This window comes from Leptinotarsa decemlineata, unplaced genomic scaffold (assembly GCF_025532065.1).
Source record: "Leptinotarsa decemlineata unplaced genomic scaffold, Ldec_3_MD MMD2_tig00026340_RagTag_RagTag, whole genome shotgun sequence".
Lineage (NCBI taxonomy): Eukaryota > Metazoa > Arthropoda > Insecta > Coleoptera > Chrysomelidae > Leptinotarsa > Leptinotarsa decemlineata.
The window spans coordinates 9,387,410-9,403,749 of NW_027412694.1; the positions used below are offsets into that span (position 1 = coordinate 9,387,410).

Sequence of the window (16,340 nt, forward strand, 5' to 3'; positions counted from 1 at the left end):
TTATTATGAGAAAATAATTTCAGTTCCTAGTCATCAAAATAGCTAATGTATTCCACTCCTAGGAACACGCACAACAAGCATATGCAACAATCGAAATCCATCACTCGCTAATTTGTAATCAAATATTTCGTAAAAAATATTGAATCTGTTAGTTCATCGAACAATTAAGGTGAATATGTGACATTACGCGATGATTTTCTCTAGACTCGTGTGAAAGTAGTTGAATTATAATCTATTATATGAATATTTACACAATTATTTGATTTAGTACTAAATTGATATACAGATCTATTTCAGGTTTCATCTCATTGGATACCTCTCATAGATTATTCAGAAATTTGGAAGCATCTCAAAAAAAGCAGAACCCCCAAATCTGGTATGATTTTTTTGAATCCATAAAACATGAATTCCCCGTAATTTTTTCAACATGACATTGTATTCACGAGTACCTCCGAGCTCAAATAAACATCTTGTAATCTAGTTCTGGTTTCATTACAAGAATTTTCTCATAGGAAATTGTACTCTAGATCAAGTGACATGGCACTTCCTTGATGAAAGACTATCAGAGGAGACTGACAATTAACCCAAGTTAACATGATAACACATTGACTGAGTCCAGGCTCAGTCCATTGAAATCTCAATACACAACACTTGATCATAACTGCTATTTCATAATATGACTGGTACGAATATTGTTAGAACAATTAAATAATACCATGTTTCTATGAGAGCAACTAGTACCAAAAAGTCATATTGAACTCATCCTGTAGTCACACACTTACCTTGGACGAAGTGATTCAAAAGGAAAGTTCATATGATGAAGAAAAGCTGCAATTGCGTTGGTGTTGTTTTACGTTATAAATCACTTTGAAGGTTACGGTCTTATATTTAGCCTATGTTGTCTTCAACTATTTCAAAACTGAAATTAGTAGTTATGAACATACTTTTGTTTCAGTGTATTTAAATCTAGTAAAATATACAGGGTGAGTCAACAATATTCTCTCGGTCCATTACTATCGAACTGCTCGAATTTTTTTTTGCAGCCATTTTGATGAATACTATGTTTCAAAATTATTTTCTCGCATACTGGGTGATTCAGCCGATCGTGGCCAACCAAAGTTATATTTTTCTTAAATAAAACACCTAGTATATGAAAACGTCATTCGATTCCAATTTTTTTTAGCTCTTCAAGGATTTTTTTTTTGATTTTCCTTTATTTTAACTCATTAAATATCATTATTAGGAAAAAAAATCACATACCTTCTAGACACTCGAATAAATGCAAATCTATGGAAAATTTTTTTTCCCGTGATTATTTTATTAGATATACTTTAGTTAATTAACTAATTTTGACAAGTTTTATATTTACATAAAAACCCTGATAATTTTCGAACTGGAAACCTCAAACTTTTTTCACTTCTTTGAGCTTTTCTTGAGAGCCTTCAAAAAAGATTTCCGTTGGAAAAATAAAAAAATTTGATTTTTCACTTTGTTATTAATAATTAAAGACGTTAAAAATTCAATTTAAGTAATGAAAAATGTGTTTTTTCAATATTCAGATTTATTCGCATCCTCTGGGATGTTCTCGAAAGTTCCATACTCTTCCAGAATGTTCTGTGATGCCTTGGAATGTTGTGTGAGGCTCTCGAATACTCTCGAGTATTCGAAACTGTTCTAGAAATCTCTAGATGCAAAAATTCTATCCCTTATATCTGGTCTCAGATGAAAACGGGAACTTTTCCGATAGATGGGTGATAGAAGGCTACCACAACATATACTCCCTCCAGTCGTTAGTAAATGCTCAGCAAAATGATTGTGCATTCTGGTAAAAAGCTCATGCCGACAGTTAGTAGATAGAATTAAAAAAAGTCAGTTAGGAAATAATATGCAAAAGCATATTAAATGAGTGTTAAAATGTGGTTTGTTAAGATGATTCATTAGGTGATGATCAAATTGAAATAAGAACATCTACTTTTAAGTGCTGAATCTTTTATATTAGTAAAGCATTAGCGTTATAAGCTAATCACATCGAAGAATCAATAGACCTGAAAATAAGACAATATAAATGTAACGCACAATTGATTTCAGAATATCAATGAGAAAATTAATCGAAAAAATACTAAATTTTCAGTAACTTTAAAAAAACAAATTCACAAAAAACACTGACTTTCCCTCCATCACTAATATTATTCAACTGTTATTCACAAACCATTATGTAATGACCTACATTGAATGTCATTATGAACAACACACAACATAATGATATCATTATAAAACTTTTGGATTGCTTACATATCAGAAACACCATTAGATTGTAATACTTTATTGACAAGATACTTACATATTCAAATTTTTTTAATATTTCATGAAGCTTTACAGAAGAAGACTCTGAATCGAAGAAAAAAATGAAAGATATCATTCCATTTATTTTGTTTTATTCACAGCAGTTGATTAAATGAATTTGGTAATTTCATTACATTACAGTAATTTATTTGAATGTGTGAAATAGTATCGTGTCAGATTGCTGAATAAATACACTGTACTTCATTGTATTCAACTAACTGACGTGATTTTCTAAGGTAATATCAAAAGAGCAATAAAGATCCACTACCGCTAAGAAAACTTAACCCCTTCACTATCGGGAAAACCTTGACATTCCAGGTGGCGCAAGAAGTTTGGTGAAAGTGCATACTCGAATAATTAGATCAAAATTAATGGTAGTTGATGAAATTGACTTCACTTCACAAATAAAATTGAGTGCTCAAAAATATTAGAAATGTTGACAGTGGCATACTGTGATTGTACTCTGAGTCAGAAAAATGTATAGAAGTGGTACAAAGCTTTTCCCAAAAGGTCGAGAAGTTGTGAATGTTTTCGCTCGCCCTGGACCCCCAAGCACATCAACAGCTAAACAGAGACGATTTTAAAACCGACGACCAAAGTCTCAGGGAGGCGAGAGGTTTCAAATATATTTTAAATGATCACAAGCTTTGTTTCTTCTTAGAAATATTTAAAGTAATATTTGAACATACCTACCGATGTTGTTTTTTCTATTCTTCAAAATAAATCAACAGATATTAATTACTCAAAACAATAAACAGTTTAACAGAAATTTTGATGAATTTTAGAAATAACGATACATTTTTTAATGATTATTTCGAATCAATTGATTTAACTCTTGAACCGCAGGCGCTGAAAAAGAAGAGCGTGGAAGTTGCGTGGAAGAGCGCTATTCTATCTTTCTCAGAAGATAGAAGAGCGAACGATGCCATTTGCTACATAACATCAATCAACCTTGTTCTTTGTAACTGCTTTTTGTGTAGCAATAAAAACATTTATTATTATTATTATTAAAACCAATTTAGAGTTACCCGATTTGAGACAAAATTATAAACAGATTTATAATGAAATATTGGACACCTTTCAAATGCAAATCAAAGTTAGATTTGAAGATTCACTAAAATTAAACTACTTTGATTTGTTGTTGTTTGAAAAATTTTCGTTCACACCAAAGATTTTCCCCAAAAACTTTATAACGACTAAATAGCTCAGTATCCATTTTTCGATGTTATTCAACTGAAAAATGAATTAATGGTAATGTACAGCGATCCTCAAATGTTTCGAAATTGCAAGTCTCCTTTAGATTTATTAAATTTTATGTTTAAAATTGAAAAATTAAAAATGATTTATATTCAATAACTCAAAGACAACCCTTTTTCCTGGTTTTTGTTTTATACAGTCAGTTTTATACGTATAATTTTCGGCAATACACAATTTTTATTTGCATTTATACAAATATTACGTATTTTGCTTTGAATAGGTGCGGTAGCCCAAAAAATTTTCGCGCCTCCGGCGAGCTTTTCTGTGTGTATATAGTCTTTATGTCTTTAGCCTCCCCTGTTCTCCAATGCACGAACCGTCACTGTAACAGCCGATGAAAATGTAGAGAAAGTGAAGAAAATTGTCATGGAGAATCGTTGAATCACTATTGGAGAAGTTGCTGAAGATGATGGCACATCGGTTGGTTCATGCCATGCAATTTTTTCGGAAATTTTGGGCATGAAGCTTTGTGGCAGAGGAGTTCGTTTTAAAATTGCAGAATTTTGACCGTCGCATGAGCATCACTCAGGAATTGTTGAATAACCCCAACGGCGATCCAGCTTTGCTTAAAAGGGTTGTAACTCGTGATGAATCATGGGTATATAGTTATGACATCGGAACCAAAGTCCAATCGTCTCAATGGAAGAGCCCAGTAGAGCCAAGACCAAAAAAAAGCTCGCCAAGATCGATCAAATGTCAAGGTTTTGCTCACTGTTTTCTTCGATTGCAGTGGCGTAGTGCATCAAGAGTTCTTGCCACATGGTCGTACGATCAATAAGGATATTATTTTGGTACTGTGTATTCAAAAAGTTGGAAAAAAATTCAAACGAAAGATTGCATGCACCAATTTAAAAAAAAGACTGATTAGGCAATATAGGAGAAAAAAAGTAGATTTGTGCAAAACTGTTACTTGAAATTGAAATCGAATACTAATTCAAGTGGCTATCATAGCGAAATGAATTACTGGAAGAAGTATTCTGCTCATGGATAATGCTCCGTACCACAATGTTCAAAGTGAAAAATGCTCCAATATGTGATCAAGAAAAAAGTTAAGACGACATACAATTCAATATACAATACAATGTGTTCAAAAACGATCTGTAGTCTATAATAAAAATCTACAAACAACAATTTGAAGTACATGAAATCGATAAGATAGTGAAAAATCATAGACACACTCTTAGGAGGGTGGCTTTTCATCATCCCGATTTGAACTCTGTCGAATTAGTATGAGCATCACTAAAGCAATATATACCTGACAAAATATGCAGTCATTTTGATCTTTCAAAAATCCAAATATCATAATTTTATAAAATAAAACCCAATCTCAGTTAAGGAACGTAGGCTTTCACAGCTTTAGCCAATGTTTTGGTTGGTTTCCAGGTTTTGCCGTGGTCTTCTTTGGTTACAACCTCCAAACGTTTCAACTGCAACTGCGGCAGTCATCTTCAGTGGTCGAAGTACGCTTCTTGACGTATCAACTGAAACTTGAGTTAATACGTCAAGAAAAATACTTCGACCATGCCACTGAAAATGACTGCCGCAGTTGCAGTTGAAACGTTTGGAGGTTGTAACCAAAGAGGACCACCGCAAAACCCGGAAACCAACCAAAACCAACATCAGTTTATTCCTTCATTTTTGAAATATCAGTGTGATTTTTTCCATTCGAATGCACATGAAGCCACATAGAGCCAGTTTTTCAATTCTATCTATTTCCAATGAAGTTTTCAATACCAGAACACTCATTTAAACGTAATATTATGAATATTTCAATTTGACCCACTAAATCTGTACCTATTCCAGTCTTCGTTCATAGCTAAGCTAAGCTAAGCCAAAGCCTGAGCCACCCAAGTACTTCGCACAGGCGAAAACCCACCAAAAAAAGGTCATGGTTACTGTTTGGTGGTCAGCGGCTGGTGTAATTCACTATAACTTTCTGCAACCGGACCAAACCATCACAGCAAGGTCCTATTGTGAGGAAATCGACGAAATATACCGAAAATTGTATCACCAGCAGCCGACACTGATCAGCAGAAGAGGTCTGATCCTGCTTCACCACGTCCGCACGTTTCACAATTCACCTTCGGATAAATAAACGAATGGAGCTTCGAAGTTCTGTCTCATCCACCACACCACCCAGATCTGATTGAAATGTTGCTTATTTTGATTAAATTGAATGAGTATTCACTGAAATATTACAGTTTAAAGTAGACCCATTTAAACGGACATAACTTTGGAAACAACCTAATATTATTGAGATATTGAACATGGCCTGTGAGACGGGACATTGAACCTCGTCATGGCTAATATTTCAAATAAAAAGAATAACTTAGACTCAATAAGCCTATTGCCTAGCGATAAAATTTTAAACTCATTTCCCATTCAAGTAAGTGAATTGGTGAGTTTCATTTTGCACTCAACTTTCCTATGGAATGTCTTGAAGTTAAGCTATCTAAAAAATTTATTTTGAATTTTCTCAATTTCCTGCAGAAAATATTGACTCTCACCATACCAAATTATCGATGAAAACACCAACCAATGTAAAAAAGTGAAGTTTTATTATAAGAATGCTAATGAAAGTTTCTAAATTTTATTCAAATGTAATAATATTCGAGATGACACGTTCCTACACCTTTTTTCTTATTAGAAATTGCAATAGCATTAATGTTTTATATGACGTGAAACAATTTCCACAGATCACTCAGAGGAAATGATGAAACTCAATGCATTAATATTTCCTACTTCATTTGGAAAGCCGCAATGTTCTGTACTTTGACAGAGTACATACACCAGGATTTCGTTACGTAACACAAGATTGTGGCATTGAAACTCAAGAAAAAGAATTTCAATCATTTCACTAATTATTTAAATGATGCCGCTCCTCGGCATTACATTAGAAGGTGTAGATTCAATGAAAGATCGGCTAGAAACCTCCAAACACAATTATAATAGCTTTGTTGAGTTGGAAATCACAACTTTAAAAACTTGCCGTGTAATCATTTTGTGAAAGTGTGAATCGTTATCTGATTTTTGCAGTTTTGACGAAACACCTCTGACATTTAAGAACAACTATTTTGTCTACTGTTCATCAACGACCTCGATATTGTACAACTGCATCGGGTAGTTTGGTTAGTAACGGCCATGGACTGTTTCTCATCTGCTCTTCATAAAGACGAATAATGAGGGAGATAGTCAGATATACAGGGTGTATTTTAAGTGATGACTTTAATTTCGGATAGTGATTCCTTGTCATATTTTATCAAAAAAATTCATATAAACATATGTCCTGAATCGTTTTGTTTTTCGAATAACATGATATGCGATGGAATTGGCTAATGATGGTCCCACCCGGCATCGCCCGGTGAGATACCACTGCAACTGCTTTCAGCGTGAAGTTGCTTTCGAGCTAACGTTTCGTTGCGCTGTTTTCGGTTTCAAGGGTGGGAAAACAAGGAGAAATTGCATGATAGCGCCCGGACAGCCCGGGTAGGGGCTGATCCGAAGGCATCATCCTGCAGAAGTTATACGAAAACCACTATTTCTGACAGTCAGCAGGGTCTTCCTAACATCAGTCCACAAGTAAATAGCATGGTACCTGCAGTTGCTAAGTAGCCCACTAGCAACTTCAAAATCGATTTCTGCAACATCAGAGGACTCAACTCAACTCCATTGGAATCTTTTGACCACAAACTCATTTCAGTGTTGAGTGAATTACCGATAAATATTGGTGAACAATCTAAGCCGCGTGAAGTTTGGCATTACAGATCTGTTGAGTGGGAAGATCTTCATGATCATTTCCGAAATTTCCTCTGGCCAGATATTGTTTTCAGCTCTGATGATCCATCAACTTGTGCTTGTGAAGTCACGGAAATTATGCTATAATCTTTGGATGCATATATTCATTATTCAATGAAACGAACTTCTAACGGCAAACCCTTGTTCAACAAAAATTGCGAGCAAGCTGTCGCCTCTAAAAATCTCGCCTACCGGTAGTGGCGCAAACATCCCAATGTTGGTGGATGCTCGCAACAGCTGCAAACTCAGAATGATTGAAAGTAAAGAACTTCACAAACAGAGAATTAGGGATAAACTGCTGGCCAATCCCAACGGGCCTAGATCCTTTGTAGCTGAAGCTCTCAATCACAACTTTACAAAACCCACAATTCCACCACTAACACAAGCAGACGGTTCATTTATAAGCACAGCCATAGGAAAAGCGAATCTACTAGCTGAACAATTTGTGTTCCACTCCACAGTTGATATTTTGGGGAAGGCACCACCCACTATTCCCACACTAGATTCCACAATGCCGGAAATTACTTTTCGACAACGTTTAGTTAGGCGAATTTCGAAACAGTTCAATATCAACAAGACGTCTGGTCCTGATGAAGTGGACGCCATCGTGCTCAAAGAGTGCGCAAATGAACTCGCACCAGTATTTTGCAGACCTTTAAACCTGTCTTACAAGGAAGGGGTTTTTTCTTCTTATAAGACTAAAAAATCTTCCAATTACCTATAGCCCAGTTGCTTTGCTATCGGGTATATCAAAAATCATGACAACTAATGACAAAATCACAAAATCACATAACTTTATTGCTCCGAAAAACGTCATACTTTTTCTTATAAAAATTAAAAAAAAACTCTTCATATGCCATCTCAACGCAATCGTTGGTGAGATGACATAGTGTGAAACTGCCTACTGAAGTTGGCATGTATCGCAAACAAATACTTTTATTGCTTTAGATACGCCGGTGCATTTGGTCTCGGCCCATTTCAAACATGTCTCTCGAACGGAAACAGAAATATATTTCGTTACAAAATATACATGCAATATCATCCTTCGTGTGACTTTCAATGTCCGAATCGCTACTATCCATTTCAGAATCTTCTTCAGGTATTAAGACCTTTTTTGCAGCTCGGGTGGATTTTCTTAGTGCTTGCGCTGTCAGCAACTAACTGCTTGGCTTAAGTCAATATCTGGGGTGGTATTAATAACTCCATTATTTCTTCTCTGTGACGTTGATACCTTAGGTATTGGTGATATTTCTGCCACAGATATACTTTCGACTTCTCTATTTTCATCAAAATCACCCTTATTACTCATTACACCTTATGGTCCTGGGGCAATGGAAATAACTTCTTCCGTCCGTTCTCGCTGGATACTTTCATCAATAGGTAAATCAGTAACATCGGCAGGGCAAAACATCCAGTCTGGAAAGACATTTGTTGCGTTCTTAACAGCGGCTGCTTTCATATATGCTGGGCTGAGAATCTCTGCAACTTGGAAATGTGTTACACTCCGTAAGCTCTTGATTGTAGTATGAACGAAGAGCCGAATAAAAACTCACGTCCAGAGCTGCACCCGACGGGTACAGTGAGGCGGGAAGCGAAACAGCGCTATTGCGTACGATATAACTTCCAAAAAGGAACAATGTATGTTTTTGATGCCATTATCCATCCCATTCTTTTTTGTTCAACAGCTACGATGGCTTGCTGCATATTTTGCTCGGATCAGTTTTGCCTGGATGATTTTCTTTCGTACCGATCCACCACTGTAATAATAGATAACTATGTTTGGAAAGAAGCCATCAAATTAACAAAATGAATATGATTATATGAGACGCATACATACTTGTATGAGAAGGCATACCCTTCCATCTCGTCCCACGAATAGTATGCCATCTCAGACACAATGTTAGTAGCTTTGTTTTAACGACTAGTGATGCCTCTTGTCGAGACAAGACAAGAAAATGATTTCTCTCGTCTTGTCTTGACTAAGTCGAGAGAAAATGGTCTCTCGTCTTGACAAGAGACCTGTTTTTCAGGCACTCTCTTGTCTTGTCTTGTCTTGTCTCGACTTCTCTTGGCGAGAGAACGTCCTTGGTATTCAGAATTTGCAGTAAACGGAAACTTAGTGGTTATTTAGGTACTTGAACGCTGCACTGGATTCGTCCGTTTAACAGTGATAGTTTCAACAACAAAATCCTAATATTGCAAAAATTTCAGTAATCTTGAAATTATTGTGGAATGCACAACCATATCTTCTGTTCTGAAAACATCATATTGATGATGAAAATGCTCTGCAAAATTATAAATCAACAAAGAATCAGGTCAATAATTAAAAAAAACTAGCAAGAGAAAAATTTATAGAAGATCAATACACTCGTGATGGTAGTGATTCTAAAACAAATATGGAATAATATATTATCAGTATATCAGTTATTGCTTACGTAACAAAGCTACTAGATTTGACAATACAATAATTAAAGAAATCAAAATAAATAGAAATGTGTTTATGGATAAAATCTGCAAAAGAAATGAACCACTGGTTTGTTACCATAGAAGACTTTATTACTAAAACAATTACCCATTATAACCTCAATCCCAAATTTGAATTTTCAATAGAATACCCAACTATTTATTTAAATCCTTCTGTGTTCTGAAGAATATTTTATACAAATTTAACAAATCTTAAATTTTATGTAAATTATGAAATGCACCCTGTGCATCTGGTATATTTCCATTTGAGCTGAAGAAAATCTATAGTTTTTCCTATTAGAAAATGTAGAAATGTTACATCAGCTCTACTACCAGTTGACTACTTCTGAAATTGAGCTGGTATGATTAACCAAAGAATATATAATACATTATAAATGTATTTTGGTAGTATCAATAAACAAATAAACATCAATTAAAACTTAATTTGCAAATTATTACCTTCATTCACTCCAATTGTCAGGATTCGAAATTATCAAATAAAAAAATTTGTAATGAACCATATATTTTTGCATCAAAAGAATATTATAATTGGATTTCTATAATACTATTTTTCTCTCGACCTCTCTTGACTTCTCTTGTCGAGAGAAGCCTCTCTTGTCTTGTCTTGTCTTGTCCAAGAGGACCTTATATCTTGTCTTGACGAGACAAAATTTTTCGAAAGGAAAATCTTCTCTTGTCTCGGTCGAGACATGATTAGACAAGACAAGACGAGACAAGAGTCGAGAATCTCTTGTCTCGGCGGCAACACTATTAACGACACCATAATATAGGATGTAATAGAATATAAATACGTATTGGGACTTACCTTGATTTCAAATAACAATAAATAAATAGGCAACTCCTAATCAGTTCATAAAAACTTTTATGAGGCAAAAATTGACTGACTAGCCTACTGCCGCCAAAACGAATCTGACGCATGGCTTTTGCACACTGTTTCCAAATGTTCGAGCATTGATGACAGTTTTCGGTCAGAACAGCGCCAAATTATATGCCATCTCAGCATAATTTTACAAAACTCGTAATTCTCTGTAGGCAACTAAAATAACTTTTTAGAACTTCAATTGACGATTACCTAACTTCCACAGAACAAGAATTTGAATAATCATCAAAAAACTCCAATTAACTATTTCGCGTATAAGATAGCCAATTTTTTTCTCAACAGTTACTTCGTAACAAGGAAATAAACTTTTCCAGATCCAGATTTACTTCAAAGGGTCATAATTGGTGATGAATCATGAGTATACAGTTATGACATCGAAACCAAAGTCCAATCCTCCCAATTGAAGAGCCCAGCACACCAAGTTCGATGATATGTCAAGTTTTTGCCCATTGTTATTTTTCGAATAATGTGGTATAGTGCATCAGGAGTTCTTGCTACATGGTCGTTCGGTCAATAAGGAGTATTATTCCGAAGTTATGCACCGCTGGCGAGAAACAACACGAAACACGTCTGGTATTGCAATAAAAATTCATGGTTCACGATAATGACCGAAAACAACACCGTAATCATACCTCAACCTTCATACTTATTAAATTTGGCCCCCTGGGACTTTTTCCTGTTCCCAAGATTGAAGCGACTCATGAAAGGACAGCTTTTTGCGATGATTGAAGACATAAACAGCGAATTATTGAGTGACCTCAAGGACGTACCAGAAAGTGCATATCAGAATTGCTTCGAGAATTGAAAAAAAGCCGGCACAAGTGTATTATATTTGAGGGGGACGACTTCGGAGGGAACAAAGTAGATATTACTGAATGAGCATTTTTCGAGAAAAATGAAAACTCACTTCAATTTTGGAACAGGCAGCGTATATGTACTATTTACAGATATTATCCATATGGAAATTCTTACGCAACATAATGAGAGAGTTAATATGCAAAATCTATTCATTCGAATATTCTAATGATAACTAGACACTGGTTTCGAGTTGAAAAATTCTATTCAACTCCTGACCAGCATCATTTCAGACATTTGAAGTCACAATAAATTCGTATTTATGTACGAGTTATCTATATGGTTCAGATAGATAGACCAATTATTTCTTTTTGCATATGATACTCCTTCATGAACGATTCTTACATTCCATTGAAGGATTTTTCATCATCCTTGTTGAAATGAAAATCCATAAAAACTTTTCATAAAAACAATCTCCCCAAAGAAAAGTTTTGTTCATAAATCCTGGGTTTTATACTTATTCCTCCACTAATTAGTGGCGCAAGAAACTTATCTGTAACATCAAAGATGGCCAAGTAAAGTGTGAAATGTTTCCGTAATGGGAGATATATTTTTATAGATCTGTCTGAAGATTCCATAAACGGAGTTTTACGAATTCAATAAACAGCGAGAACAATTTTTGTTTAAACTTGTGGCATAGTAGCCTTGGTCATTCGTCGTTTCCTTTCACTTCACAATTTTGTCGTTTGAATTGCCTTGGTTAGGAATTATCGTTGAATTTAACTCACAACCATTAAATTTAGTGAATTTCAAGTTTGTATGAAAATAATTAATCTACATTGCGAATAATTTCATCTGTGAATTCTTGTTCAGCTTTCACACTCTGAAATTGTTTAAATCTTTGGTTTAGTCAACATTTTAGAGAAAATTGGCGACTCAAAAATATTACCCTACTTTTAATCCTCCAAAAAATGAAACAAGAGATTTTTGCATTATAGAAACAGAGTCAAGTCAAGTATTACACAATTATGGATAAATTATAAACTCATAATTGCTTGTGCTCCAATTAAATTAAAGGTAAGTGGTGAATATTATACAATCGTTTCTATTTGTGAACTTTTCAGATATTGCAACTCTGATATGGAAGAAAATAATTTGCATAAAAATAATGGAAACATTATTCACCTATTACACAGTATGGCTAAAATTCAACTATAACATGCGGAAGTATTTATAATCACTGTTACTAGGATAATTTTTATTTTCATTATACATTTTTTTTTGGAATGTTTCTCTTAATTAAACAATATTTTGTGTGATATTCTGAAGCATTCTTCACATATTTCTCGTTAAATAAAGAAATTTGTTGGATTTGTAGTGTTAGGATAATGGTCTGAAAGCATAGGGAGTGAAATATTTCTCTTCTTTTCAAAGCCTCAATATATGTTCGTTTTAGTACTTCACCATATCGGTATCAACGAGAAAGTATATTTGCAGATATCAAATAAACTAGTGGACAAATAATTATTTCCTTTTCCTAGCTTATACGTTTCTTTGGGGCTCATCTCATTTCCTGATGATGAATTGGTTAAAGAAACACGCGCCAAGAGCCAGTGCTATAGTTCTTGTATAAAACATTTTTTTCACTGGATTCATTTTATGCCTGAGGTTCCAACTGGGCCTATGAACCGTCCTGTTAAGGAATGAATGCATTTTAATTTCAAAGTCAGAAGATGTTCTTCGAAGTTGGAACTGAAGAAAAATTGAGTATGTCATAGCTTTCTTATTGATATTCAAAATTGTAAAAATTAATGCTTGATGTATAGTGAACTTTGCTATTTTTCATATTCTACAAATATTCAAGAATTGAGCCGTGATATTTAATATTTCTGTATTTGAACTGATAATTATAAATCCCAACTTGAAAAATGAGGAATGACAATTTCTATGTTTTCTACAATTTTTATTTGTAACTAATATAGACATTTCCATTTCTCAATTTTCATGATCTCCTACCACGTAGTAACGGCTACATCCATCAATTTATTAAATCCCAACTGGTCAAATTAACCCTGTAGCAATCATTATGAGTATATTCGCCTTGATAAAAGATTTTGTCTTCATTATTATCTAGATTTCATTGAAAAAGGAATTGCACAGTTTGTTAGGGTGTTCTGGCTAACCATGTATTAATGACTAACTTTTGCAATGAAATGAGATTTACAAAAATGAGTAGCATGTAGCAATATCTTTGACAAAACTTTCCAAAAATATATTTTCTGCAACGAGAAATGCATAAATATTCATTTCAGAAATATTTGAATTGTTTCCTGAAAATATATTTTTCTTAGCAAGTTGTTCACTTTCAGTTGATCACTTCAAGCCGAAATTGAGCAATTCCCTTTAAGTAACTTTCGGTAATGAGTCATGATGAAAGGATTGGTGACTACTTTATACAAAAATGAAACGATTAAATTTTTTTCGAGGTATGCCCCACTTCAATACCTACGACTTGTTATCTGAAAATATATGAGATGCAATAAAATGACTAGAAATGAGTATGAACAGTTTTGACTCACATGAAAATTTTGCCCGCCATATCGCCCGCTGATATCTCCAAGAACGAGAAAGGTCTAAATCCGGCCCTGCAGAGCCGTTCGAAGCACAACACAGTGTCACTCTGAGCAAAACGAATTCTCACTTCACTCTCAACGCCGCATATCTTGCACTGAATGATTTTTCTTCTGTTCTTCGTCACTGCAATCGAAGGCGACCAAGGCAACTTTCGCTCTTTCGCCTCCAACAAACGACGATCGGAGTAAGAGGTCTACCACCGCCAACTTCACTTTTATATGGAGGATTCTTCTGTTTCTTTGTTTAGTCACGAAATTAATAGGACTCCAATGAAATTAAGTGTTATGGAGGACATGGGAAATATTACCACGGCTATATCGTACCTGGCAATCTGACAAATCTCAGAATTAAGGTATTCAGGTTATTTTTTGGAAAGGTCATTAACAAAAGAGTTTTTCTAAAACTGATTCGACATGTTGTCGAATAATACACATCTTCTGAAGGGAATCGGTCTTATCTGATTCACGATTTTAGCTAGTTCTTTGACTTGGTAAGTAGAATTCTGAACCTCTGGTGTGAAATGAAACTATTGAAAACACTTTTCTCCCAACAGAAGAAAGCAGTCTCTCGAGGCTCGTTTTCGCTAACCAAGTCATCAGGAGATGACTTCTTATAGACAATGGGAATGTTTTTTATGCATCTAGACGAATCTTCACCTTGCATGTTGATGCTTGTTGAATTAAATAAAATTTTGTCATTGTCCTAATGCAGGTTAATGCAGTCAAGCTGCTGGAAAATAATTCCATGCAAATAAAAAAATAAATTGATAAGTACTTTTTGATCATTCCCTTATTTATTTCAATTTAAGAGCCACCGATAGACAGCTGGTTCAGCCTATTGGGCATCGTCAGTACCGGGCAGGCGGTCCTCGATTGAAGACAAAATGACGTAATCCATCTTGATTTTATTCAGGTTGAAGCCTGGCTCCCTTCCCCTTTGAAGTGATGTTTGCCAGAAAGACAAACGGCTCATGACTGATGTTTGATGGTGGCATGAAAGTCCTCAGACATCCATACCGCCCTTCGCGGTGTACCCCTACCTGGCTGGGGTGAGATGGATGAAGATATTATTCATCTGTTAACGGAGGACCTAGGGGCCTCATTCGACAGAGTGTCGGGGCCTTCTATATCGGGAGGGGAGGACAAAATGAGAAAAACTAAGAAAGTACATGATAAAAATAACTGCGTAAACGCAAATGAAACATAAGTGGAACCACCTATTGGTGTGACACCCAAGTCAACAAGTTTTTATGTCAGTGTTGGTGGTTTGACCAATCAACCGACAACTGCGGTAGCAGAAATTTGGGAAGCTAACCTGAAATGCCATCGGGAAACGAATCCACATCTTTCTAGAAATTATATGAAATCTAGAAAGGTTAATGCAGTCAAGCTGCTGGAAAATAATTCCATGCAAATAAAAAAATAAATTGATAAGTACTTTTTGATCATTCCCATATTGATTTCAATTCAAGAGCCACCGGTAGACAGCTGTTTCAGCCTATTGGGCATCGTCAGTACCGGGCAGGCGGTCCTCGATTGAAGACAAAATGAGAAAAAACAAGTGTTGCCCATCTTTACACTTGGCTGCACCGCGCTGATGAGGCCAATAGCCAGAAACACGTGTCCGCGGTTTGCCCCACTTTTGGAGTGTTGTGTCCACTAATTGTTTTATTTTTTGATTTTTATATCATATCCACTCGATAAAATCTCTCTTAGTATATCAACTGAAACCACAAATGTGTGGTTGGCTCCTGTTGGTGGCTCCGTGCATTTGTATTTCTATCTTTTGGTAACCAAGTGTTGCCCATCCTTACACTTGGCTGCACCATACTGATGGGCCAAAAGCCCGAAACACGTGTCTATGGTTTGCCACTTTCATGAGTGCTATGTCCGATATTGACTTCTGTTTCTATATCAAGACACTCAATAACTTTCATATTTGTATATATATATATATATATATATATATATATATATATATATAGATGTTAGGCGTACACATTCTCGAACCATCAGTCCACCCTTTCGTAAATGTGTCGTGAGTGTCATACCACGTTTTGTCCAAATAGAAAATTTGCCGTTGTTCTTGTTTATATTCAGTTATTTGTTATAAGTGTTTGTTTTCCATAACTTGACGTTTGTTTATTATTTCA

General features: G+C 35.1%; 1 protein-coding gene across 4 annotated transcripts in view; it reads right to left on the bottom strand.

The window, feature by feature from the left end:
* The window catches only part of LOC111502311 (uncharacterized), a 76,906-nt gene extending 62,529 nt beyond the window's left edge, over positions 1-14,377 (bottom strand). For 3 of the 4 annotated variants that reach the window (XM_023156372.2, XM_074183670.1, XM_074183671.1), the window contains exon 1: positions 14,134-14,371. In XM_023156372.2, the coding sequence (XP_023012140.1) occupies positions 14,134-14,153 (20 nt within the window). In that variant the 5' untranslated portion in view covers positions 14,154-14,371. Of the gene's footprint in view, positions 1-14,133 lie in introns of all 4 variants that reach the window. The other variant, XM_074183672.1, reaches the window with a different exon arrangement.
* Between the last annotated feature and the right edge of the window lie 1,963 nt (positions 14,378-16,340).